A 26309-nucleotide genomic window follows, 5' to 3' on the forward strand; every position below is an offset into this window, starting at 1 on the left:
CACAGCGTGCTAATGGAACCACAGCGTGAAGGGACTGACAGCAACATGTATCATTCACTAACACCTCATCTCAAACATATTTTACTATGTAAGCTAATAAAGTATCTTAATATCATAAATAATCCTCATTCATTCCCTGGCGTCTGCAATGATTTGTGTGAGTCTACACATACTGTACATGGTGTTAGCATTAGACTGTCAATCAATCAAATGTATTTATAAAGCCCTTTTTATGTCAGATGACAAGTGCTATACAGAAACCCAGTCTAAACCCCCAAACAGCAAGCAACGCATATGAAGCACAGTGGCTAGGAAAAACTCCCTGGGAAGGCAGGAATCTAGGAAGAAACCTAGAGAGGAATCAGGCTCTGAGGGGTGGCCAGTCCTCTTCTGGCTGTGCCGGCAAGTGTGTGCATGTGTGTTCGTGCGTGTCGCACTCTGCTCTGAACATCTGTCCCCTGCGCCACCCACTGCCTCATGTTAGTTCCTGCTGTGACCTCCTGGTATGTCATAGTTCCGCGCACAAGTCAACAACTAACTTTCCCCAGGCCGTTGCTGCAAATGAGAGGGTATTCTCAGTCAACTCACCTGGTTAAATAAAGAATAAGCCAACCAAGCCCATAGGACCTGAGTCAACAAACAGCCAGAGAGAACAGATGCTCTTAGGTTGTGTTTGTATTATTCACTGAGACACGACTTCTTATCTCAGCAATCTTGGGTGATGGAAGTCAAATTGTATTTGTCACATGCGCCAAATACAACAGGTGCAATGATTTACAGTGAAATACTTACAAGTCCTTAACCAACAATGCAGTTGTAAGAAAATAGAGTTCAGAAAATATTTACTAACTAAACCACAAAAATAACAATAATGAGGCTATATACAGGGGGTAGCAGTACCGAGTCAATGTGCGGGGGTACAGGTTAGTTGAGGTCATTTGTACATGTAGGTAGGGGTAAAGTGACTATGCATAGATAAGAGGTGCCACTTTGTTCTTTAGGTTTTGCACATAAGGGTAACAAGAGCAGCACTGACAGACCCAAACACACTTCAATGAGCAGGCAGGGCTGTGGCATGCAGGCAGACTGCACAGGACAGAGAGGCTCAGATGCTCTTCCCTCTGTTGGGAGCATGCTCAGTGGAGTGTGCTCATCAAAGCCCTCTTTCATCCTCTAATGTGATGCAAAACAAGGCAACGTGAGACTCCGTCTGGTTAACAGCTCCAAAACATACCATCTAACACGGAGCAATGCTAGGGCTCTCCTACACTGTCAAATAGTTCCACAAGACCGGCTAACATGGCACGATGCTATTGCTCTCCTCCTCCAGCACAATGCTGCTTCCAAAGCCCCTTCCACGCCTCTCTCCTTAGCTCTCCTTTCCTGCCATTGTCTTGGAACAGCCAAAAGCTACAGCCATGTCGTTTGGTGTTTTGGGGAGCGCTTAGGGTAGAGGGTTGAAGATTAGTGTTGAGAAGGGGGTGGGTACGGTCTCATCTGAAAGGCACATTTTTAAATGGCTCTTTCCTTCCTGCACCCCCCCCACCCCACCCCCCCATGGTCTCCCTAAAAAGGTGTCTCTTTACACGTGTAGCTGTCATCCAGTCCTCTTTCCTCCCTGCACTACATCATCAATATTTCATTAGGTGCTGAAGCACGTCTGTCATTACCTCATGATCTCGGAGCGCTCAGTGAATTAAGGAGGATGCTGGGACCTCCTATCAGACAGACAACAAAGTCCCCATCATCCTGAAATGTGCAAGTACTTCACCTGCCACCATGAAATCCCACGTCTTTATGAGCCTGATACTACAGAGCCTGCTGCTGTTCATCCACTAACGTTAGCGTGCATAGCAACACAGCCCTGGGATCTGCTCTGCCTTCCTCCCTACTAGTCTTACCTTGCAGCTGCTTAAAGCGGCCCTCCAGCTGGTTGTAGTTGAAGGCAGCCTGTTTGGCGGAGTAGCCCGGATCAGGGCCAGGGCTGGTGGCTAGAGAGGGGCCAGGCCCAGAAGGGGACAGGGCCCCTGGGGAGTGGGACCCTGGAGAGAGATGCCCTGGGGACAAGGGGCCAGGCATACTGGTCGCCCTCTGTAGCTCCATCAGTCCAGTAGAAAATAAAAGGGCTGGGGAAAGTGGAGTGATGAGGGGTTCGCTGGTCCCCCCCCCCCTTCTAAAATAAAAATATAAGAGGTTAGCTGGAAAAGTCCCTCTGTGGGGGATCCTGCAGCAGTCAGCCCCGGGGTCAAATGCTGGCTCAACAGCACCGCAGCATCACGCTTGCCTCAGACTTCCCTTCCACCATCATCATCATCATCATCCCCCCCATCCTCACACAACACAAGCAGGCTGCCGACACTCCAACATGCACAATAAGAAAGATAGTGCTGCGCTCCAATATGGTAAAAGCCACAGAGAGGGGAAGAGACACACCGATTCAGAGAAAGCACACTGGACTCCGTACTCCTGCAATGAGCGGAAGACTGCTCAAACACTGCACACCTTTCAAACGTTAGGGAGGGGTGGGAGGAGCCAACAGCCTGGAATTTCTTTAGCAGCCACTCACAGCCCTTGTGTTTAGTGGTGATGTCACAGCTGCATTACCATAAGGGGGAGTGGGAGGGAAAGAGGAGCAGAGGGCTGTACCAAATGGAAAGGGGGAGACTTGGCCGAGACCTTCCCCATTTCTAAGCACATTCGTAATATCAAGAGACAAAACATCCCATATTTCATTGAATCATAGATACACATGCAAAAAAAAAAAAATACTTCCTGGCTGTGTCCTGCCAACACGTCCTGTTAGAGTTCACGGTAAAGTGCCTCCCCCTCCACACGAGTGTGTGGGCCTCACTAAAACTTTTGAACGACCATACAAAACCGGAAGAATTAGCTCTGTAATAATATCCTAGACAGTGAACAGGTCTCTCCAGTCCTTTCCTCTCCATTATTTAGCCATGTAGTCCACCTGACCCACCACTTGAAGTGAGGGGTTATTGCACACAATTGAGACTTTTATTGATTAAAAAAAACAATACATCTCCATTTGCTTGGCTCGTCCTCTGACAATGGACATCTATAGTTGTTAGACTAGTCCAACAGCACAATGCTCCCACCCATCTGAAACCCCTTCATGCAAAGCCCCCCTTAAATATATTTCAAAGCTGGTCTTTCTCAAATTCCAGGCATTTTATGATATGAGATTTCATCAGTTTTAAAATGGAAGGCATGGCTTTGGGGGGGGACAAAAAGGTTTCTACTCCCCAAAGCTCATGCGAATTCCCCCTAGCTGGCCCATTACTCCTGGCTATTTATACTGTAATATATCTAAACACCGCTGCAGGTTCTCACAGGGCAGTCAGCCTAACATACACCAAAAACAGTCCCAGGTTAGGGCCCAGTCAGTCTGACATGGCATTGCCCTAGTGACTGATCTGTCATATTACTTCTCTAGAAATCATCTCTTCACAGGTCTGTGTTATGTATGCCTACCCGTTGTTCTTTGGGAACAGAGGGAATACATGAGAAATCTGTATCTAAGTAGGCGGAAAAAGGCACTTGCAAAGCCTGGATAGGTGGTTTCGATTCCCGTGACCACCCATATGTAAAATGTATGACTAGGTCGCTTTGGATACGTATCTGCTAAATGCTTGCCTGGTTACCCAATGATGAATTGCATCGAATTCACCTAAGTGCAGAAATTTTGCGTTTGGATCAAGAAAGTTTCCTGATGACCTCTACAAGCCAGAATGTTGAATACAATCATATTTGAACGTATTTTACCAGTTGTCTGTGCGGTTGATCCTTTTGGCGGTAGGAATGTGAGACCATATATCCACAGGAAAGTACAATTGCATCAACTTTTGATGGCTTGTATGGCTTGTAGAAGTCGCGAGAGGAAACTTCTCATTCAAAAAGAATATTTCTGCTCAACGTAGAATTCAATTCAGGCAACTAAATGGATATTATTATGTGTATTGAAAGTTGGGTTAGTGGGGTATCTCTGGGCTGTGAGGAATGAGTGTGAGGTAAATTTAGGGGCCCCAACTTTCACTGGGGACGACATGTCCCCCCCACATTCTGAAATTGCATTTTTGTCCCACCCAGTCCAACCCAGCTATCAATGGAATGTGATACAAAATGAGGCACGGTGTGCTTTAGGACCACAACCAAAGTTTCGCCCCTGGGTAAATGTATGGGGATAGTTGAATAAGCAAGGTAAACATGAGCAGTGATAGGTGGTGGTTTTTAGTCAATACTGAAGTGAAAGAAAACTGCATGTGAAGGGAAAACAGTATGGACCGAATGAAAAACTCCTCTATACGAGCTGCCCCAATTTCCTGCGTGGTCGGAGCACAAATCACAAGGCCTCCTCACGAATCCCCTTTGGAGAGCCTCTGTTCCACACAAACACACTATTCATTCAGTAAAACATCCCTCTCCACTGTAACTTAAATACCATAACCGTCATCAGAAACCGTTCCTATATTATCTAATTAATGCATTCAAACGCAATGGCTCACTACCACTGGTGGACTTACCATTAGGGAGAAGAGGCAATTGCATCAGGGCTCACATCAAGCTAGGCATTATAAAAATAAACATTTGTCACCCCCCCACACTCACGATACTTAATAAATACATTAAAAAAAATAAAAAAAAATCCGTCTTGTTTAAGCTTGCATGGACACGGACGCTCCAGACGCTTGTGAGAACAGGTTTTCGGAATGTCTCCTGGTCTGACAAACACCCCTCTAGCTCGGACACCATCCATCGCATCCGCATATGCGGTGGAAGGTGTCCGAGCTACAGCGGTGTTTGTCAGACTAGGAGACATACCGAAAATCTGTCTTCTCGCGAAAACATCAGGAGCATTCGAGCAGTTTAGGCTACACACTAAATATGAGATTCACAAACACTATGTGTTCTCCGTTCTGCTCTTCAACCCCCGAAAGGGCAGAAAAATCTGTAAGTCAATAGGGCATTTCCAGGTGAAGGTTAAAAGGTAATTCCACTATAAACTTTACTTTTAAACTCAGACAAAACAGAGATGCTTGTTCTAGGTCCCAAGAAAGAGATCTTCTGTTGAATCTGACAATTAATCTTGGTTGTACAGTCGTCTCAAATAAAACTGAAGGACCTCGGCGTTACTCTAGACCCTGAGCTCTTGACGAACATATCAAGACTGTTTCAAGGACAACTTCCCCCCCATCTACGTAACATCCATGCTTTTGTCACTTCTAGGTTAGACTACTGCAATGCTCTACTTTCCGGCTACCCGGATAAAGCACTAAATAAACTTGTGTAAATATGGCTGCTACAATCCTGACTAGAACCCCAAAATGTTATCATATTACTCCAGTGCTAGCCTCCCTACACTGGCTTCCTGTTAAGGTTTTACTGCTAACCTACAAAGCATTACATGGGCTTGCTCCTACCCATCTTTCCGATTTGGTCCTGCCGTACATACCTACACGTACGCTACGTTCACAAGACGCAGGCCTCCTAATTGTCCATAGAATTTAAGAAAACAGCTGGAGGCAGGGCTTTCTCCTACAGAGCTCCATTTTTATGAATGGTCTGCCTATCCATGTGAAAGACGCAGACTCGGTCTTAAACTTTAAGTCTTTACTGAAGACTCAGCTCTTCAGTAGGTCATATGATTGAGTGTAGTCTGGCCCAGGAGTGTGAAGGTGAACGGAAAGCCTCTGGAGAAACAAACCACCCTTGCCGTCTCTGCCTGGCCGGTTCCCCTCTCCACTGGGATTCTCTGCCTCTAACCCCATTACAGGGGCTGGAGTGACTGGCTTACTGGTGCTCTTCCATGCCGTCCCTAGGAGGGGTGCGTTACTTGAGTGGGTTGAGTCACTGACGTGATCTTCCTGTCTGGATTGGTACCCCCCCTTGGGTTGTGCCATGGCAAAGATCTTTATGGGCTATACTAGGCCTTGTCTCAGGATGGTAAGTTGGTGGTTGAAGATATCCCTCTATTGGTGTGGGGGCTGTGCTTTGGCAACGTGGGTGGGGTTATAGCCTGCCTGTTTGGCCCCGTCTGGGGGTATCATCGGATGGGGCCACAGTGTCTCCTGACCCCTCCTGTCTCAGCCTCCAGTATTTATGCTGCAGTAGTTTGTGTCGGGGGCTAGGGTCAGTCTGTTATATCTGGAGTACTTCTCCTGTCTTATCCAGTGTCCTGTGTGAATTGAAGTATGCTCGCTCTAATTCTCTCTGAGGATCTGACCTCTAGGACCATGCCTCAGGACTACCCGGCATGCCTCCTTGCTGTCCCCAATTCACTTGGCCTTGCTGCTGCTCCAGTTGCAACTGTTCTGCTTGCGGCTATGGAACCCTGACCTGTTCACAGGATGTGCTACCTGTCCCAGACCTGCTGTTTTCAACTCCCTAGAGACAACAAGAGCGGTAGAGAGACTCAATGATCAGCTATGAAAAGCCAACTGACATTTACTCCTGAGGTGCTGACTTGTTGCACCCTCAACTACTGTGATTATTATTTGACCATGCTGGTCATTTATGAACATCTTGGTCATGTTCTGTTATAATCTCCACCCGGGCACAGCCAGAAGAGGAATGGCCACCCCTCAGCCTGGTTCCTCTAGGTTTCAGCCTTTCTAGGGAGTTTCCTAGCCACCGTGCTTCTACACCTGCATTGCTTGCTGTTTGGAGTTTTAGACTAGGTTTCTGTACAGCACTGAGATATCAGCTGATGTACGAAGGGCTATATAAATACATTTGATTTGATTTATGAATCAGTTATTCAATGCACTTCTATGGGCTAATAGTAGTAAGGTCAAATTCAATATTTTATCAAATGTATAAAGTGTATTTAAGGGTACTAAAATTCTAAATCAAAATAGCTAAATGACCCTTGGTATGACCAACTTAAAACAATTCCATACTTCTTTACATTTTAGTCATTTAGGAGACACTCTTATCCAGAGCGACCTTATGAGCAATTTGGGTTAAGTGGCTTGCTCACGGGCACAGATCTTTCACCTAGTCGTTTTGGGGATTTGAACCAGCGACCATTCGATTACTGGCCCAATGCTCTTAAATCGCTAGGCTACCTGCCACCCCTGTTAGCTTGATAGAAACCCAGTCCTGGGCACTTACTCTAGAGGGATACAATATGCATTTCTTTATTACTAAAGACAGGTGCTGCTGATAATATGCCAATGTCGTCGAGGCAGACGACATGTACATGTAGGCCACGTAGGGGATGCTGTCTGGACAAAAAGATTGGCTTGTCATACTATTTTTGTCCAGACAGCATCAGATACATGGGCTAAATATAGTAAGACCGAGGGGCGCTGTTTCGCTCGGATGCTTGACTGAGATCGTTTCACCCACTTGCGAATTGAAGGAAAGTTGGCGGATGCACAGTGTTCAGATGCTGGAATTATTTTTAATCAACGTGCAAAGGTAACCTACTTTATTGAAGTGAATGTTAGACAAATTTGATGAAAACATGACTGGTTGTGTTCATGGCAGATTAAAAAGGTAAAACATTTACAGTTAAATAACATGTCTTCACTATAAATCCCATACACATTTTTAAGAGGGGTGCGACTGGAGGGTCTCAGACTGGCCTCTGCCAAATCACTAAGTCTGGCCTTGCTCATAACAATGTCCCATGAGGATGTTCTGAATGCGTCAAAGAACATCCTGTGGTTTAAGATTCAGTTTCTCCCCTCTGTTCTATTGAGAAAGGGAGGAGGATGGGGGTGGGGGGTCCATATGGTTTTAGTCATAAGCCTCCAGCCAGGAGAGTGAACCAGTGAAATATCACTTGACAGCCAGTCTCTGGTATGTGCTACCCTACAGTCATGCCTCTCCAGCCATTGTACTGTGATCCACAAGGACAAAAGGGGAAACAAATGGCATACAAGCTGTGACAAACTCATTATGCGTCATTAAAAAGGCAATGAACCAAGGTGTTAGTCGATAAGAGCCATCCTTTTGCTTTTCTGATTACCCTAAAGCTTGTACGCCAGAGAGCTGTACAAAAAACTCAAAATACAGGCACTCTGCATTAGTGATGGGTGGGGGGGAATATATAGTTGCCTATCACAATATTATATACATACTTTGACTCAAAGTACCTTTTTTCTTTTGCTAGGTAGCTTTCGCTAGTGTTAGTTTGCTGTACCTGCACCAAAACTACAGTATTTTTCATCCTATAGCTTGTTCTGTTTTATTTTTAAATAGTGAGCCAACATGTTGTTTTCAGCAACTTTTTTTCGTGAAGGTTCAAAACACGTTCTCATGCTCTAGTCTCTGCAGACAAAGAGTGAGCAATATGCTTGTAACAAATCACAATTTAAAAAAATCTAATCACAGTATCGAATAGCAATACATTTATAAAATCGTGAGAATCGCAATATCTGCACCTAAGTATCACTATAATATTGTACCCTGAGGTCCCTGGCAATTCCCAGCCCTACTCTTCATAGGCCAAACAATATATTTTAGTAGCTAAATGGGGACAGCTATGACAGGTCCAGATGGTATGAAGCCTGCAGGTTGCCAAGACACCTGGCCCTGCTGGAATGGTCTTCACTGGGCTCCTCACTGATGCGTTACGGACACAAACCTGTAAAGCCATAGTGGAGAATTTCACAAGAGTACTCTGCTTCATCCCTGTCAAATTAGAATGTCATTCTTATTAGTTCAGTTCCTACCAGCGAGATTGATGAACATCTTAAAAAAATAAAGAGCCAGAGACAGTCCACTTCAGACATTCTCTTATATTTGGGAAATGATACCCCCCCTCAGACCTGGGGAGACTGACCTGGTGGCTTCCTGTTTTAATGTGTAAATGTTGGAATGCAGAGAATGTTAGGGGGCACGGGGTGGATGCTCCGCAGAATAAAGAGTATTTCAGATGAGGCGCAGTCACGGCTGGTTTGAATTATTCACACGTTTCGGCTGGGCCGGCCTTGCAGAATGTGGCGATCGTTTTTAAGAGCTCCTCTCTGCAGCCACTCCTGTGACCTCAGCGCTGGTTATTCCTGGACCCTTCAGGGTGAAGTAGAACCACATTTCCAGAAACAGCAGGGATACTGCCAAGGTTCCAAATGGGTCAATACACACAAATGGGAAGTGTGTAAACAAACACACTGACTGGAAACAAGCAAATGGTTGTGTCCCAGGCTGCAAAGATTCTTCATGACATTATTTACCCCCTCACAGACATTTCACATATACACACACAAACCTCTTGGCTGTATGCTCATACTAGGAGTGACGGTCTTGGAATTTGAGGTTATGGTAATTGGCCAGGCGAATGTACACAGGCTGGTAGGCCAGGGGAGGTCACAATTCTGTTTGTACACATGGATATGCTTCTTAATAACAACCTATTTGAAACGAGCCATTACACTTCGTTATTCTCATGACGTGCCATTATTACTTTAAGAATTGCCAGATTGGAGGGGATCGGTCGCGTTTTTGTACTGACAACATTAACGGAGTCAAAATAAAGAGATTTGCCTACCTTGCCCTTTCTGCAGATCATTATTTAAAAAATAAATCCTCTTGACGCACAAACCAATGAAATCAGATGGGTTTTCACCCACTTTTCCCGAAATATTTGCAAAGTGTCCCAAACCCTGCAGCTATGATCATTCAATGGCAGTGGAATATGTTCTTCAACGAGAGGACACCGTAATGAGATAAGGTAACCAAAGCTAATGAAAACAGGCCTTTTACCAGAATAAATTCAGCCAGGCTACTTTAGAACATTTTCTGAAAGGACATCGGCCTATAGAGAGAATCAGCACGCACACACTCGTGTAATCAAAGCCACCAGCGTATATCAAACAAGCAAATATTTCTCCTTTCCTTAACTTGTTTGATGTAGGGGGCAGCATTTTCACTTTTGGATAAATAGCGTGCCCAAACTGAACTGCCTCCTACTGTCCCAGATCCTAATATATGCATATTATTTTTAGTATTGGATAGAAAACTGAAGTTTATAAAACTGTTTGAATCATGACTGTGTAACATAACTTATTTATCAGGCGAAACCCCGAGAACAAACCAGATTTTTTTAAAAGCCTTTTGAATATGTTTTCATGGGGAATCCAGAATTCTAAGACTTTCATGCAGTTCCTAGTGCTTCCACTGGATGTCACCAGTTTGTAGAAATTGGTTGAGGTTTTTCCTTTGTATAATGAAGAAGTGCCATAGTTCAGAACGAACGTCACTTCATGTGTACCTTTTGATAGCGGCGCGTGACCAGAAAAGTAGCGTCAGATTGTTTTGCTCCTGTATTGAACACAGATCATCCAGTCTTCAATTTGATCGATTTATATATGTTTAGAAATACCTAAAGTTGTATTACAAAAGTTGTATTACAAAAGTAGTTTGAAATGTTTAGGCAAAGTTTACAGGTAACTTGAGATTTTGTAGCGATGTTGCGTGAGTTGGAAGCTGTGTTTTTCTGGATCAAACACACCAAATAAAATGGACATATGTCGACGGAATTAATCGAACAAAAGGACCATTTGTGATGTTTATGGGACATATAGGAGTGCCAACAAAAGAAGCGTGTCAAAGGTAAGGCATGATTTATATTTTATTTCTGCGATTGTGTCGCTCCTGCGCTCAATGCTATTGTCATTGTGTACCGTTGTGCTATCATCAGATAATAGCATCTTATGCTTTCTCCTGAAAAGCCTTTTTGAAATCAGACATGTTGGCTGGATTCACAACGAGTGTAGCTTTAATTTGCTATCTTGCTTGTGTAATTTAATGAAAGTTTGATTTTTATAGAAATGTATTTGGCGCTCTGCATTTTCTCTGGCTTTTGTCCATGTGGGACGCCAGCGTACCGCCTACTCCAGAGAGGTTAAAACGTATTCAAAAACCTAGGCCTCTTAGGCTTTCCGAAAGTGGGCTGTACAATAACGAATTGACAATGAATGTATGGAGGGGAGAGATATGCTACAGTTACTAAGATGAAACTGAAATCATTAAAATAGTGTATGCCATGTTGCGTGTAGGCTATTTATTAGTGACGCTGATTGAGGGGGAGAGATGTTTCTTTTTGACTCTGAGGAACTACTATAATTTGAATGGATGTTTAAAAATGGTTTTTATTAAAAACATATTTTATACTTACTTGTTCAGGTGTGCGCACTCCGCCAACATTAACAGGACAGAGAAACCAGACAACATGCTCATATGGAACATGTAAATGGAAATAAACCAAAACTTGTTTCTCACAAGTGTAGCAGGTTGTCCACTGAGGATGAGAATTTTAAAATGACAAATTAATACATGCATTAACAAAAATGCATGTAACCAAATGGTTGGCTACCACATGGGAATTCATTAAAGTGGATTGCGGGTGACACTGTATAGCCTAGGCTACTATTCTACTTTGCGGGGATAGGAGGGTGGCAATCAAATCAAATTTTATTTGTCACATACACATGGTTAGCAGATGTTAATGCGAGTGTAGCGAAATGCTTGTGCTTCTAGTTCCGACAATGCAGTAATAACAAACAAGTAATCTAACTAACAATTCCAAAAAAAAAAACTGTCTTATACACAGTGTAAGGGGATAAAGAATATGTACATAAGGATATGAATGAGTGATGGTACAGAGCAGCATAGGCAAGATACAGTAGATGATATCGAGTACAGTATATACACATACATATGAGATGAGTATGTAAACCAAGTGGCATAGTTAAAGTGGCTAGTGATACATGTATTACATAAGGATGCAGTCGATGATAGAGTACAGTATCTACGTATGCATATGAGATGAATAATGTAGGGTAAGTAACATTATATAAGGTAGCATTGTTTAAAGTGGCTAGTGATATATTTACATAATTTCCCATCAATTCCCATTATTAAAGTGGCTGGAGTTGAGTCAGTGTCATTGACAGTGTGTTGGCAGCAGCCACTCAATGTTAGTGGTGGCTGTTTAACAGTCTGATGGCCTTGAGATAGAAGCTGTTTTTCAGTCTCTCGGTCCCAGCTTTGATGCACCTGTACTGACCTCGCCTTCTGGATGACAGCGGGGTGAACAGGCAGTGGCTCGGGTGGTTGATGTCCTTGATGATCTTTATGGCCTTCCTGTAGCATCGGGTGGTGTAGGTGTCCTGGAGGGCAGGTAGTTTGCCCCGGTGATGCGTTGTGCAGACCTCACTACCCTCTGGAGAGCCTTACGGTTGAGGGCGGTGCAGTTGCCATACCAGGCGGTGATACAGCCCGCCAGGATGCTCTCGATTGTGCATCTGTAGAAGTTTGTGAGTGCTTTTGGTGACAAGCCGAATTTCTTCAGCCTCCTGAGGTTGAAGAGGCGCTGCTGCGCCTTCTTCACGATGCTGTCTGTGTGAGTGGACCAATTCAGTTTGTCTGTGATGTGTATGCCGAGGAACTTAAAACTTGCTACCCTCTCCACTACTGTTCCATCGATGTGGATGGGGGGTGTTCCCTCTGCTGTTTCCTGAAGTCCACAATCATCTCCTTAGTTTTGTTGACGTTGAGTGTGAGGTTATTTTCCTGACACCACACTCCGAGGGCCCTCACCTCCTCCCTGTAGGCCGTCTCGTCGTTGTTGGTAATCAAGCCTACCACTGTTGTGTCGTCCGCAAACTTGATGATTGAGTTGGAGGCGTGCGTGGCCACGCAGTCGTGGGTGAACAGGGAGTACAGGAGAGGGCTCAGAACGCACCCTTGTGGGGCCCCAGTGTTGAGGATCAGCAGGGAGGAGATGTTGCCTACCCTCACCACCTGGGGGCGGCCCGTCAGGAAGTCCAGTACCCAGTTGCACAGGGCGGGGTCGAGACCCAGGGTCTCGAGCTTGATGACGAGCTTGGAGGGTACTATGGTGTTGAATGCCGAGCTGTAGTCGATGAACAGCATTCTCACATAGGTATTCCTCTTGTCCAGATGGGTTAGGGCAGTGTGCAGTGTGGTTGAGATTGCATCGTCTGTGGACCTATTTGGGCGGTAAGCAAATTGGAGTGGGTCTAGGGTGTCAGGTAGGGTGGAGGTGATGTGGTCCTTGACTAGTCTCTCAAAGCACTTCATGATGACGGATGTGAGTGCTACGGGGCGGTAGTCGTTTAGCTCAGTTACCTTAGCTTTCTTGGGAACAGGAACAATGGTGGCCCTCTTGAAGCATGTGGGAACAGCAGACTGGTATAGGGATTGATTGAATATGTCCGTAAACACACCGGCCAGCTGGTCTGCGCATGCTCTGAGGGCGCGGCTGGGGATGCCGTCTGGGCCTGCAGCCTTGCGAGGGTTAACACGTTTAAATGTCTTACTCACTTCGGCTGCAGTGAAGGAGAGACCGCATGTTTGTTGCAGGCCGTGTCAGTGGCACTATTGTCCTCAAAGCGGGCAAAAAAGTTATTTAGTCTGCCTGGGAGCAAGACATCCTGGTCCGTGACTGGGCTGGGTTTCTTCCTGTAGTCCGTGATTGACTGTAGACCCTGCCACATGCCTCGTGTCTGAGCCGTTGAATTGAGATTCTACTTTGTCTCTGTAAAGGCGCTTAGCTTGTTTGATAGCCTTGGAGGGAATAGCTGCACTGTTTGTATTCAGTCATGTTACCAGACACCTTGCCCTGATTAAAAGCAGTGGTTCGTGCCTTCAGTTTCACACGAATGCTGCCATCAATCCAAGGTTTCTGGTTAGGGAATGTTTTAATCGTTGCTATGGGAACGACATCTTCAACGCACGTTCTAATGAACTCGCACACCGAATTCGTCAATATTGTTATCTCCCATATCCCAGTCCACGTGATGGAAGCAGTCTTGGAGTGTGGAGTCAGCTTGGTCGGACCAGCGTTGAACAGACCTCAGCGTGGGAGCCTCTTGTTTTAGTTTCTGTCTGTAGGCAGGGATCAACAAAATGGAGTCGTGGTCAGCTTTTCCGAAAGGGGGGCGGGGCAGGGCCTTATATGCGTCACGGAAGTTAGAGTAACAATGATCTAGGGTCTTTCCACCCCTGGTTGCGCAATCGATATGCTGATAAAATTTAGGGAGTCTTGTTTTCAGATTAGCCTTGTTAAAATCCCCAGCTACAGTGAATGCAGCCTCCGGATAAATAGTTTCCAGTTTGCAGAGAGTTAAATAAAGTTCGTTCAGAGCCATCAATGTGTCTGCTTGGGGGGGGATATATACGGCTGTGATTATAATCGAAGAGAATACTCTTGGTAGATAATGCGGTCTACATTTGATTGTGAGGAATTCTAAAATCAGGTGAACAGAAGGATTTGAGTTGGTCTAGTGCAGGGAACCATTCCAGCCAGGACCAGGCCTGATTAGACATAATTTAAGTAAATATTCCATATCAAAATTATACCATGCCAGGTTGGAGAGGATTGGAGCATTGTCCATTTGACATAACAGAAGTGCATTAAAAGCCTCGGAGCCAGAATAACTGTCGACTGCTGTTGAGAAAATAGCAGCGAGACTCATCCAACCTTGTTAAAAATACCTATTTATTTATTAGTAAGCAATGAAAACATGCATTGTATGAAAGCCCACACAAAGAAGGTTTTTATTGAAGTGTCATACACTATAGGTTAAGGAGTTAAAGATCTGTTTCCAAGGGGACCAGTCGAGTTGGCCCAAAGTAGTGTTAGATTTCCCTATCATATGAACACCCTGTGGAGGTGAACCACACCTGGTCATACGAACTCGTCAGGAGAAAACTAGCCTGGCATCAGGAAGGGGCATCAGTTTACACCATAGATTTGGTTGGTTTATACAGACATGTGAGTCTGTTCAAGCACAAGACCTGGCACCAAAGTCATCCTGTATCCTTGAACAGCATGGTTTTAGTGTGGTGCTCTATGTACTGTACATCTAACCTTGACTGGAACTGGTTGGCAACATTTGAGGTGATGTGGAATACATTTAAGTTACAATTTCCCTTCAGAATGCCAATAAAAGAGATGTTTTTCACCACACTGGTAAGCTCTCCACAACTAACAATTTAGGTGGCCACGGTTCAAGGTCAAAATTCCATTTAAAACTGCAGACATAGGCAGAACCAGTGCCTGGCTGCTTAACTGATGAAAAAAGGGGCATGCACGTGTGAGTGATGTCACCTCCATCAAGTGACGCCAAAGGAGCAGAATGCCATTGCAATGCTAAACTCACATCTGACCAACAAATGCAGAGGGAGCGGGGGAGAGAGGGTAGAGCAGAGAGAAAGGGGTTTTACTGCAGTAAGCATCCGGCTGGTATCGATTACATGAATCATTTATATCAGATGATCAGCTTAATTGGAACACGGGGGACAGCAATACTACCCCCCCAAAACGGGGGACAGAAATACGACCAAAACACCTTACATGATAAACTCAGACCTAACAATACAAATGATGCTATACATTATTCTATATAGTCTACAAAAGACAACTCAGACAGTGACAGAAGCTTATCCATGGGGATAAGAGAACAGCAGGATATATGGACATGTGGCACAACAAGACAGCCATTTTCATGAACAAAATACCTACAACAATGCCAACAGACGAAGAGCCGGAGGACCCATATTGTGGTGCTGCAGTCCACCACCTCCTGCATATTTAAGAGGAAGGTGAATTATTTAATTAAGTGGAACACTAGCATATTGGCCTAGAAAACATGGAACCCCAAAAACAAGTCTGCAGCTACTGGGTGGCAAGAGTAGAACATCTCAGCAGGGACAGTATTCAGACCCTTTCACTTTTTGCACATTGTTACGTTACAGGCTTATTCTAAAACTGATTAAATAAATGTTTATCAATCTACACACACACAACACCCTAAAATGACAAAGTGAAAACAAGTGTAGAAATGTTTGCGAATGTATTAAAAGTCAAACAGAATTACCTTGTTTACAGTTGAAGTTTACATGCACCTTAACCAAATACATTTAAAATCAGTTTCACAATTCCTGACATTTTATCCTAGTAAAAATTCCCTGTCTTCGGTCAGTTAGGATCACCACTTTATTTTAAAAGGAAGTGAAATGTCAGAATAGTAGAGAATGATTGTTACGGTTTTCTTCCGTTGAAAGAGTCGGACCAAAATGCAGCGTGGTTAATACGATACATGTTTAATGACGAATAAACACGACAATACAAAAACAACAAACAGAACGTGAAAACCTATACAGCCTATTTGGTGACAACACAAAGACAGGAACAATCACCCACGAAACACTCAAAGAATATGGCTGCCTAAATATGGTTCCCAATCAGAGACAACGAGAATCACCTGCCTCTGATTGAGAACCACCTCAGGCAACCATAAACTTTGCTAGAACACCCCACTAAGCCACAATCCCAAAACCTACGAAAAACCCCAATACACAAACACACCACAAAATAAACCCATGTCACACCCTGGCCTGACCAAATAAAGAAAACACAAAATACTAAGACCAGGGCGTGACAATGATTCATTTCAGATTTGATTTATTTCATCAAATTCCCAGTGGTTCAGAAGTTTACATGCACTCATTTAGTATTTGGTAGCATTGCCTTTAAGTTGTTTAACTGGGTCAAATGTTTCAGGTAGCCTTCCACAAGCTTCCCACAATAAGGTCGGTGAATTTTGGCCCATTCCTCCTGACAGAGCTGGTGTAACAGAGTCAGGTTTGTAGGCCTCCTTGCTCGTGCACGCCTTTTCAGTTCTGCCCACAAGTTGTCTATAGGATTGAGATCATGGCTTTGTGATGGCCACTCAAATACCTAGACTTTGTCCTTAAGCTATTTTGCCACAATTTTGGAAGTATGCTTGGGGTCATTGTCCATTTGGAAGACCTATTTGCAACCAAGCTTTAACTTCCTGACTATGTAGATATATTGAAGCAATATCTCAAGACAATGTTCCATCCTCATGATGCCATCTATTTTGTGAAGTGCACCAGTCCCTACTGCAGCATCGCACACCCACAACATGATGCTGCCACCCCCGTGCTTCACAGTTGGAATGATGATCTTCAGCTTGAAAGCCTCCTTTTCCTCCAAACATAATGGTCATTATGGCCAAACAGTTCAATTTGTGTTGTTTCAGACTAGAGGACATTTCTCCAAAAAGTATGATCTTTGTCCCCATGTGCAGTTGCAAACCGTAGTCTGGCTTTTTTAATGGTGGTTTTGGAGCAGTGGCTTCCTCCTTGCTGAGAGTCCTTTCAGGTCATGTCGATATATAACTCGTTTTACTGTGGATATAGATACTTTTGTACCCATTTCCTCCAGCATCTTCACAATGTTCATTGTTGTTGTTCTGGGATTGATTTGCACTTTTCACACCAAAGTATGTTCATCTCTAGGAGACAGAATGTCTCCTTCCTTGTGCGGTATGACAGCTGCGTGGTCCCATGGTGTTTATACTTGCGTACTATTGTTTGTACAGATGAACGTGGTACCTTCAGGCATTTGGAGATTCCTCCCAAGGATGAACCAGACTTGGAGGTCTAAAAATAAATAATGTTGAGGTCCTGGCTGATTTATTTGGATTTCCCTGTGATGTCAAGCTAAAAGAGGCACTGAGTTTGAAGGTAGGTCTTGAAATACATCCACAGGTACAATTAACTCAAATGATGTCAATTAGCCTAACAGAAGCTTCTAAAGCCATGAAATCATTTTCTGGAATTTTCCAAGCTGTTTGAAGGCAGTCAACTTAGCCCCACTGGATTTGTGATAGTGAATTATAAGTGAAATAAATATGTCTGTAAACAATTGTTGGAAAAATGACTAGTCATGTACATAGTAGATATACTAAGACACTTGCCAAAACTATAGTTTGTTAACATGACATTTGTGGAGTGGTTGAAAAACAAGTATTAAATGACTCCAACCTACGTGTACGTAAACTTCCGACTTAAACTGTACATAAGTATTCGGACCCTTTGCCATGAGACTTGAAATTGAGCTCCGGTGCATCCAGTTTCAATTGATCATCCTTGAGAATGTCCTACAACTTGATTGTACCACACCTGCCATTAATTAAATTAATTGGGCATGATTTAGAAAGGCACACACCTGTCTGTAAGGTCCCACAGTTGACAGTGCATGTCAGAGCAAAAACCAAGTCATGAGGTAGAAGGACTTGTCCGTAGAGCGTCGAGGCATAGATCTTGGGAAGGGTACTAAAAAAATGTCTGCAGCATTGAAGGTCCCTAACACAGTGGCCTCCATCATTCTTAAATGGAAGAAGTTGGGAACCACAGACTCGTCCTAGAGCTGGCCTCCCAGGCAAACTGAGCAATCGGTGGAGAAGGGCCTTGGTTAGGGAGGTGACCAAGAACCCGATGGTCACAGAGCTCTAGAGTTCCTCTGTGGAGAATCTTCTAGAAGGACAACCATCTCTGCAGCACTCCACCTCTCAGGCCTTTATGGTCGAGTGGCCAGACAGAAGCCACTCTTCAGTAAAAGGCACATGACAGCCTGCTTGGAGTTTGCCAAAAGGCACCTAAAGGACTCTCCGATCATGAGAAACAAGATTCTCTGGTCTAATGAAACCAAGATTGAACTCATTGGCCGGAATGCCAAGTGCCACGTCTGGAGGAAACCTTGCACCATCTCTACGGTGAAGCATGGTGGTGGCAGCATAATGCTGTGGGGATGTTTTTCAGCTGCAGGGACTGTTAGACTAGTCAGGATCGAGGGAAAGATGAACAGCACAAATTAGAGAGATCCTTGATGAAAACCTGCTCCAGAATGCTCAGGACCTCAGACTGGGGCTAAGGTTCATCTTCCAACAGGACAACGACCCTAATCACACAGCCAAGACAACGCAGGAGTGGCTTCGAGACAAGTCTCTGAAAGTCCTTGAGTGGCCCAGCCAGAGTCTGGACTTGAACCTGATCAAAAATCTCTGGAGAGACCTGAAAATAACTGCAACACTGCTCCCCATCCAACCTGACAGAGCTTGAGAGGGTCTGCAGAGAATGGGAGATAGATCTGCCGAGCTTGTAGCGTCATCCCCAAGACTCGAGGCTGTAATCACTGCCAAAGGTGCTTCAAAGTACTGAGTAAAGGATCTGAATACTTATTTAAATGAATATATACCTTTTTTGCTTAGTAATTATGGTGTATTGTGTGTAGATGATCACATTTTAGTGTATGACTAAAGTAATAAAATTGGAAAAATTATAGGTCTGAATACTTTCCGAAGGCACTGTATACTGTAGGGAGGTACAGTAAGTGGACTCTTCAAAGTCTGGGTGAGCCAAAATTCTGGTTAGCATTAAGAGATAAGGGTATATTGGAACCACAACAGTGCCACATAGGTCCTAGGACAGGAAGATATGGTTTACAATTGCCATTTTAGCTACAACGCTTCATCTGTGTGTAATTTATCTCCAACACAGGGCTTTGGTCACTTCCTGTATGATATAGTGCCTTGCGAAAGTATTCGGCCCCCTGAACTTTGCGACCTTTTGCCACATTTCAGGCTTCAAAACAAAGATATAAAACTACTTTTTTGTGAAGAATCAACAAGTGGGACACAATCATGAAGTGGAACGACATTTATTGGATATTTCAAACTTTTTTAACAAATCAAAAACTGAAATTGGGCGTGCAAAATTATTCAGCCCCCTTAAGTTAATACTTTGTAGCGCCACCTTTTGCTGCGATTACAGCTGTAAGTCGCTTGGGGTGTCTATCAGTTTTGCACATCGACTGACATTTTTTCCCATTCCTCCTTGCAAAATAGCTCGAGCTCAGTGAGGTTGGATGGAGAGCATTTGTGAACAGCAGTTTAATTCTTTCCACAGATTCTCGATTGGATTCAGGTCTGGACTTTGACTTGGCCATTCTAACACCTGGATATGTTTATTTTTGAACCATTCCATTGTAGATTTTGCTTTATGTTTTGGATCATTGTCTCGTTGGAAGACAAATCTCTGTCCCAGTCTCAGGTCTTTTGCAGACTCCATCAGGTTTTCCAGAATGGTCCTGTATTTGGCTCCATCCATCTTCCCATCAATTTTAACCATCTTCCCTGTCCCTGCTGAAGAAAAGCAGGCCCAAACCATGATGCTGCCACCACGTTTGACAGTGGGGATGGTGTGTTCAGGGTGATGAGCTGTGTTGCTTTTACACCAAACATAACGTTTTGCATTGTTGCCAAAAAGTTCCATTTTGGTTTCATCTGACCAGAGCACCTTCTTCCACATGTTTGGTGTGTCTCCCAGGTGGCTTGTGGCAAACTTTAAATGACACTTTTTATGGATATCTTTAAGAAATGGCTTTCTTCTTGCCACTCTTCCATAAAGGCCAGATTTGTGCAATATACGACTGATTGTTGTCCTATGGACAGAGTCTCCCACCTCAGCTGTAGATCTCTGCAGTTCATCCAGAGTCATCATGGGCCTCTTGGCTGCATCTCTGATCAGTCTTCTCCTTGTATGAGCTGAAAGTTGAGGGACGGCCAGGTCTTGGTAGATTTGCAGTGGTCTGATACTCCTTCCATTTCAATATTATCGCTTGCACAGTGCTCCTTGGGATGTTTAAAGCTTGGGAAATCTTTTTGTATCCAAATCCGTCTTTAAACTTCTTCACAACAGTATCTCGGACCTGCCTGGTGTGTTCCTTGTTCTTCATGATGCTCTCTGCGCTTTTAACGGACCTCTGAGACTATCACAGTGCAGGTGCATTTATACGGAGACTTGATTACACACAGGTGGATTGTATTTATCATCATTAGTCATTTAGGTCAACATTGGATCATTCAGAGATCCTCACTGAACTTCTGGAGAGAGTTTGCTGCACTGAAAGTAAAGGGGCTGAATAATTTTGCACGCCCATTTTTTCAGTTTTTGATTTGTTAAAAAAGTTTGAAATATCCAATAAATGTCGTTCCACTTCATGATTGTGTCCCACTTGTTGTTGATTCTTCACAAAAAAATACAGTTTTATATCTTTATGTTTGAAGCCTGAAATGTGGCAAAAGGTTGCAAAGTTCAAGGGGGCCGAATACTTTCGCAAGGCACTGTATATTTTCTCTACATCACAGATCAGATAGATCGAGAACTTGAACCCAGAGTTAATCCTCATTTTACGTAATTAATTATTCCTCCAACGGCTATTCTGTAACTGTGTCCACCAATCCTCAAAGAAGCAGTGGTCACACTCACCACAATCACAGAGTAACGATCCCAATTAACAAGCAGGAATACAGCTTAATCCTATATTGCACAGCAACTTCATCAGATTGGTTCAACAGTAGCCAAAGGATAGAGGTAGTCCAGCCTGACAGTGATAAAGTAGTATACTGTATATCTGACATTTGTAACCCATTTATGGAATAGAAGCAGCTTGTGCGGTGCCAGTTGGGGCCTGTGCTGTCCCCTAGTGTTTAGTATGTCTATGACCAGACAGTAGGATTGGAAGAGGGGACAGAGTTGCTTTTCACACTACTGAGTAGAACCTTACTGGGCCAAGCAAATCTGTAATACATTTGTCTGGTTATGTATTCACAGTAGTTGCTGGAACAGAACAGTGAAAGGACAATGTAAACAGCATATCCATGTGTAAGACGGTCCTCGGATCCAGTAGTGTTGTAGTTCTGGTTCCTACCTGCTAAGGCCTTGATGCGGGAGCGTTCAAACAGCCTGGCCGAGCTGTTCTCGTTGTCCCACTCGTCAACATCCCAGCGGTTGTTGACTGTGTCGCTACTATACTGCTGCTGCTGGATCTCCATGTGGTCGAAATCGGCGGCTACGGACGTCATCCTGACCCTTCAACTGTCACACATCGGCCGCTTCACATGAAGCCCTGTGGACACAGAGGACATGACGTGTTTAGGAAAATTATCAGATGTTTGATGGTTTTACATAAATCAGTCAATGGTGTGTTAAGACAAGCATATGTACATAGCTTTTCCCACTACATCCTAGCATTGGTCTTTAATCTCAACACCTTAAAGTATATTGTAAGTTTGAATGCTGATATGGCTTTGGTTATAGAGATTCCTACTAATCAGAAATTAAGTCATCTCCCCCTAATGTTTCAGACAAGTTGTGTGAATTTGTAAAGCTTGTTTGTAGTACCACCTCCTGGTGATTAAATGTTACTACTCCAACATTGTTAAAAAGCTTAATTCTACATTGTTGGCAAATGGAACAAACTGAGGGCTCATTTAACTCAATGAGCTGGCTTTCAGAGCACCTATAAAACAGAAAGTTAGACAAATGTCTTACAATCTGTCCAACACCAAATACAAAAATATGTTTTATTGTATTGTAGGACCACCCATAACATCACAGCATTTTCTAAACTTTCCTGGTAACTAAATATTTCTCAGCAACATTACATTTTACATGTCATACAGATCAAAGCAGAGTATGACTAACACAAAAACATACAATTGCAAATAGTATACACACCAAATCTAAAAGCCTCTCCACTCTAGTAACCAGTACCCACCATCAGTAAGCTCCACCAAAAAAAATATGCTCATTGCAGTCTCAGCAGTCTTCCCCATTCCCAATTCAAGGCCCTGTGCTCTGCTACAGCCAGACAGTCCTTGACCAGACTGGGACAGGCCAGTGTTAGCCTGATGAGCTCAGCAAATCACTCCAGAAGTAAAGTCCATCTGAACACCAACAGTCAGCAAGCACTGGACAATGGTGCTCTGACCTAGTGTCTACTGTCTGAGGGGCAGCAGAGTTGTAGTCATAAGAGAAACACACATGGCTAAAAACATGCATGCTGCGCAAATGAAAAAAAACACATCTTCACGTCAACGTTGGCATTATAAGTTTTCAGCCAAGAAAAAAAAAAAAATTGGACATCCACAAGTCTGGTTCATACTTAGGAGCAATTTCCAAACGCTTGAAGGTACCACATTCATCTGTACAATCAATAGTACGCAAGTATAAACACCATGGGACCACGCAGCCATCATACCGCTCAGGAAGGAGATGTGTTCTGTCCCCTAGTGCGAAAAGTGCAAATCAATCCCAGAACAGCAAAGGACCTTGGGAAGATGCTGGAGGAAACAGGTAAAAAGTATGTACTGTATATCCACAGTAAAACAAAATCCTATAGCGACATAACCTGAAAGGCCGCTCAGCAAGGAAGAAGCCACTACTCCAAAACCCCCATAGAAAAGCCCGACTACGGTTTGCAACTGCACACGAGGACAACGATCGTACTTTTTGGAGAATGTCCTCTGGTCTGATAAAACAAAAATAGAACTGTTTGGCCATAATGACCATCGTTATGTTTGGAGGAAAAGGGAAGAGGCTTGCAAGCCAAAGAACACCATCACAACCGTGAAGCACGGGGGTGGCAGCATCATGTTGTGGGGGTGCTTTGCTGCAGGAGGGACTGGTGCACTTCAAAATAGATGGCATCATGAGGATGGAACATTATGTGGATATATTGAAGCAACATCTCAAGACATCAGTCAGGAAGTTAAATCTTGGTCTCAAATGAGTCTTCGAAATGGACAATGACCCAAAGCATACAATCAAAATTGTGGCTAAAGGGCTTAAGGACAACAAAGTCAAGGTATTGGATCACAAAGCCCTGACCTCAATCCCAGAGAAGATGTGGGTAGAACTGAAAAAAAGTGCGCTAGCAAGGAGGCCTACAAACCTGACTCAGTTACAACAGCTCTGTCAGGAGGAATGGCTCAAATTGACCCAACTTGTGGAAAGCTACCTGAAACGTTTGACCCAAGTTAAACAATTTAAAGGCAATGCTACCAAATACTAATTGAGTGCATGTAAACTTCTGACCCACTGGGAATGTGATGAAAGAAATAAAGCTGAAATAGATCATGCTCTACTATTGTTCTGACATTTCACATTCTTAAAATAAAGTGGTGATCTAACTGACCTAAAACAGGGAATTTTTACTCATAATTAAATGTCAGGAATTGTATTTGTCTAAGGTGTACATAAACCACACACAAAATTGTCAGGACATGGGGAGGAGACTGCATGGTGATGACCAGCAGTGGCAGTAGAAGAGATTAACACCAAGACTCAGACACACATTTAAGGACGACACAGCAGAAAGGTATCTAGTGGTGAAAACAGCGCACTGCAAGCGATGCTGGACACGAGCAGCGCACTGCAAGCGATGCTGGACACGAGCAGCGCACTGCAAGCGATGCTGGACATCAAGACCTGTCTCACAGTGCAGTACTTAACCAGACCAGAGGGACCAACCACTATTGATGGTTGAGAGCTATCGAACTAGATTTTACAAGCCATGTTGTTCAAGCCTCGCAAAGCCATCTGATCCCGCTGCACAGGGCAATGTTTAATGTAAGCTCGTGGGATCAGGCCACTTGGCGAAGCTAATGCTCTCCACTCCACATCTTTGACAGATTGCATGAGTGTTTGCAGTATGTAATGGGTTTGGCTCAGAAGTAGTATGGCTGGATACTACATTTTAATGCAACAAGTAAGGTGTTGGTCCCATGTTTCATGAACTAAAAAAAAGATCCCAAAAATGTTTCACGCACAAAAAGCTTCTCAAATTTTGTGCACAAATTAGCTTACATCCATGTTAGTGAGCATTTCTCCTTTTCCAAGATAATCCATCCACCTGACAGGTGTGAAATATCAGGAAGGTGATTAAACCTCGTGATCACTGTAAAGTGTGCAGTTGTGTCACAACACAATGCCACAGATATCTCAAGTTGAGGGAGTGCGTAATTGGCATGCTGACTGCAGGAATGTCCACCGAACCGTTTGCAGAGAATTGAATGTTAATTTCTCTACCATAAGCAGCCTTCAACGTCGTTTTAGACAATATGGCAGTACATCCAACCGGCCTCACAACCGCAGACCACATGTATGGCGTTGTGTGGGCAAGCTGTTTGCTGATGTCAATGTGAACAGAGCGCCCCATGGTGGTGGTGGGGTTATGGTATGAACAGGTATAAGCTACGGAAAATGAACTTAATTGCATTTTATCGATGGCAATTTGAATGCACGAGATCCTTAGGCCCATTGTCGTATCATTCATCCGCTGCTGTCACCTCATGTTTCAGCATGATGATGCACAGCCCCATATCGCAAGGATCTGTACACAATTCCTCCAAAAGGAAAATGACCGTTCTTCCATGGCCTGCATACTCAGACATGTCACCCATTGAGCATGTTTGGGATGCTCTGGATCTACGTGTACAACTGATGGGAACTGGAACACACAATATCCAACAGCTTCACACAGCTATTGAAGGGGAGTGGGACAACATTCCACAGGCCACAATCAACTCTATATAAAAAGGAGATGTGTCGAGCTACATGAGGCAAATAGTGGTCACAGCAGATAACGACTGGTTTTCTGATCCACGCTCCAACCTTTTCTTGGTATCTGTGACCAACTGATGCATATCTGTATTCATAGTCATGTGAAATCCATAGATTAGGGCCTAATCAATTTATACAAATTGACTGATTTCCTTGTATGTACTGTAACTCTTAAAATCTTTGAAATTTTTGCATTTATATTTTTGTCCAGTATAGAATCCTACACCCGCTTCATAAAAGTAGCTCAGTCACACCACCTCATCATCCTCCCACCACCACCAAATCTAGATGTGGGATGTATACACACGTAGGGCAGTAGATAGAGCTACAGGTCTAAAATATATGTTTTTAGGCTGTGGTGGTGGAGGGTGAAAACTTCACAAAAAAGGAGAGGCTAGAGGAGAGATGAGATTGCAATAAAGTTGTCCTCTCAATACCAGTCTATTGAAGACCTTCAACACATTGTACCTCAGCTTGTATCCATCCATCTGTCCATCTAGCTCTCGGGTCATTCTATTACAGACTACACTGACAAGTCTACAGAGGATGTATTCCTTATCCATGACTGTGTGCAGTGCACACAGACACTGATGGTACAGACACGCAGAGACCTCGTACACAAAAACTGAAACATTACATCCTTTAAATCAGGGTTAAGCCACAAACTGCTGGCTAATGGGGATTAATCTAATAATTTCCCTCTGAGCACAGGCTCAAAATGAGGACATCAGGGGTGAAATTGTTATTGATGTGCCAGCCTGCAAATCAGTCTGAGGTCAACATTGGGGCAGCAGGGTAGGGGCGGCAGGGTAGCCTAGTGGTTAGAGCATTGGACTAGTAACCTGGAGTTTGCGAGTTCAAACCCCCGAGCTGACAAGGTACAAATCTGTCATTCTGCCCCTGAACAGGCAGTTAACCCACTGTTCCCAGGCAGTCATTGAAAATAAGAATTGGTTCTTAACTGACTTGCCTGGTTAAATAAAAGTCAAAATAAAATTCATAAAGCTGCATGTGTAGCCAAACAGATCTGTCATCTTAAAAAG

The 26309-nt window shown here is 43.8% G+C and overlaps 1 protein-coding gene across 1 annotated transcript in view; it reads right to left on the minus strand.

The window, feature by feature from the left end:
* LOC112253128 (spectrin beta chain, non-erythrocytic 1) overlaps window positions 1-26309 on the minus strand; it is a 124239-nt gene that overhangs the window by 73554 nt on the left and 24376 nt on the right. The window contains exon 2 of the mRNA XM_024425078.2: window positions 21572-21769. Within this exon, the coding sequence (XP_024280846.2) occupies window positions 21572-21725 (154 nt within the window). The 5' untranslated portion in view covers window positions 21726-21769. The remainder of the gene's footprint in view (window positions 1-21571; window positions 21770-26309) is intronic.

The sequence above is a fragment of the Oncorhynchus tshawytscha genome, linkage group LG06 (assembly GCF_018296145.1).
Source record: "Oncorhynchus tshawytscha isolate Ot180627B linkage group LG06, Otsh_v2.0, whole genome shotgun sequence".
In the NCBI taxonomy this organism is placed as follows: Eukaryota; Metazoa; Chordata; class Actinopteri; order Salmoniformes; family Salmonidae; genus Oncorhynchus; species Oncorhynchus tshawytscha.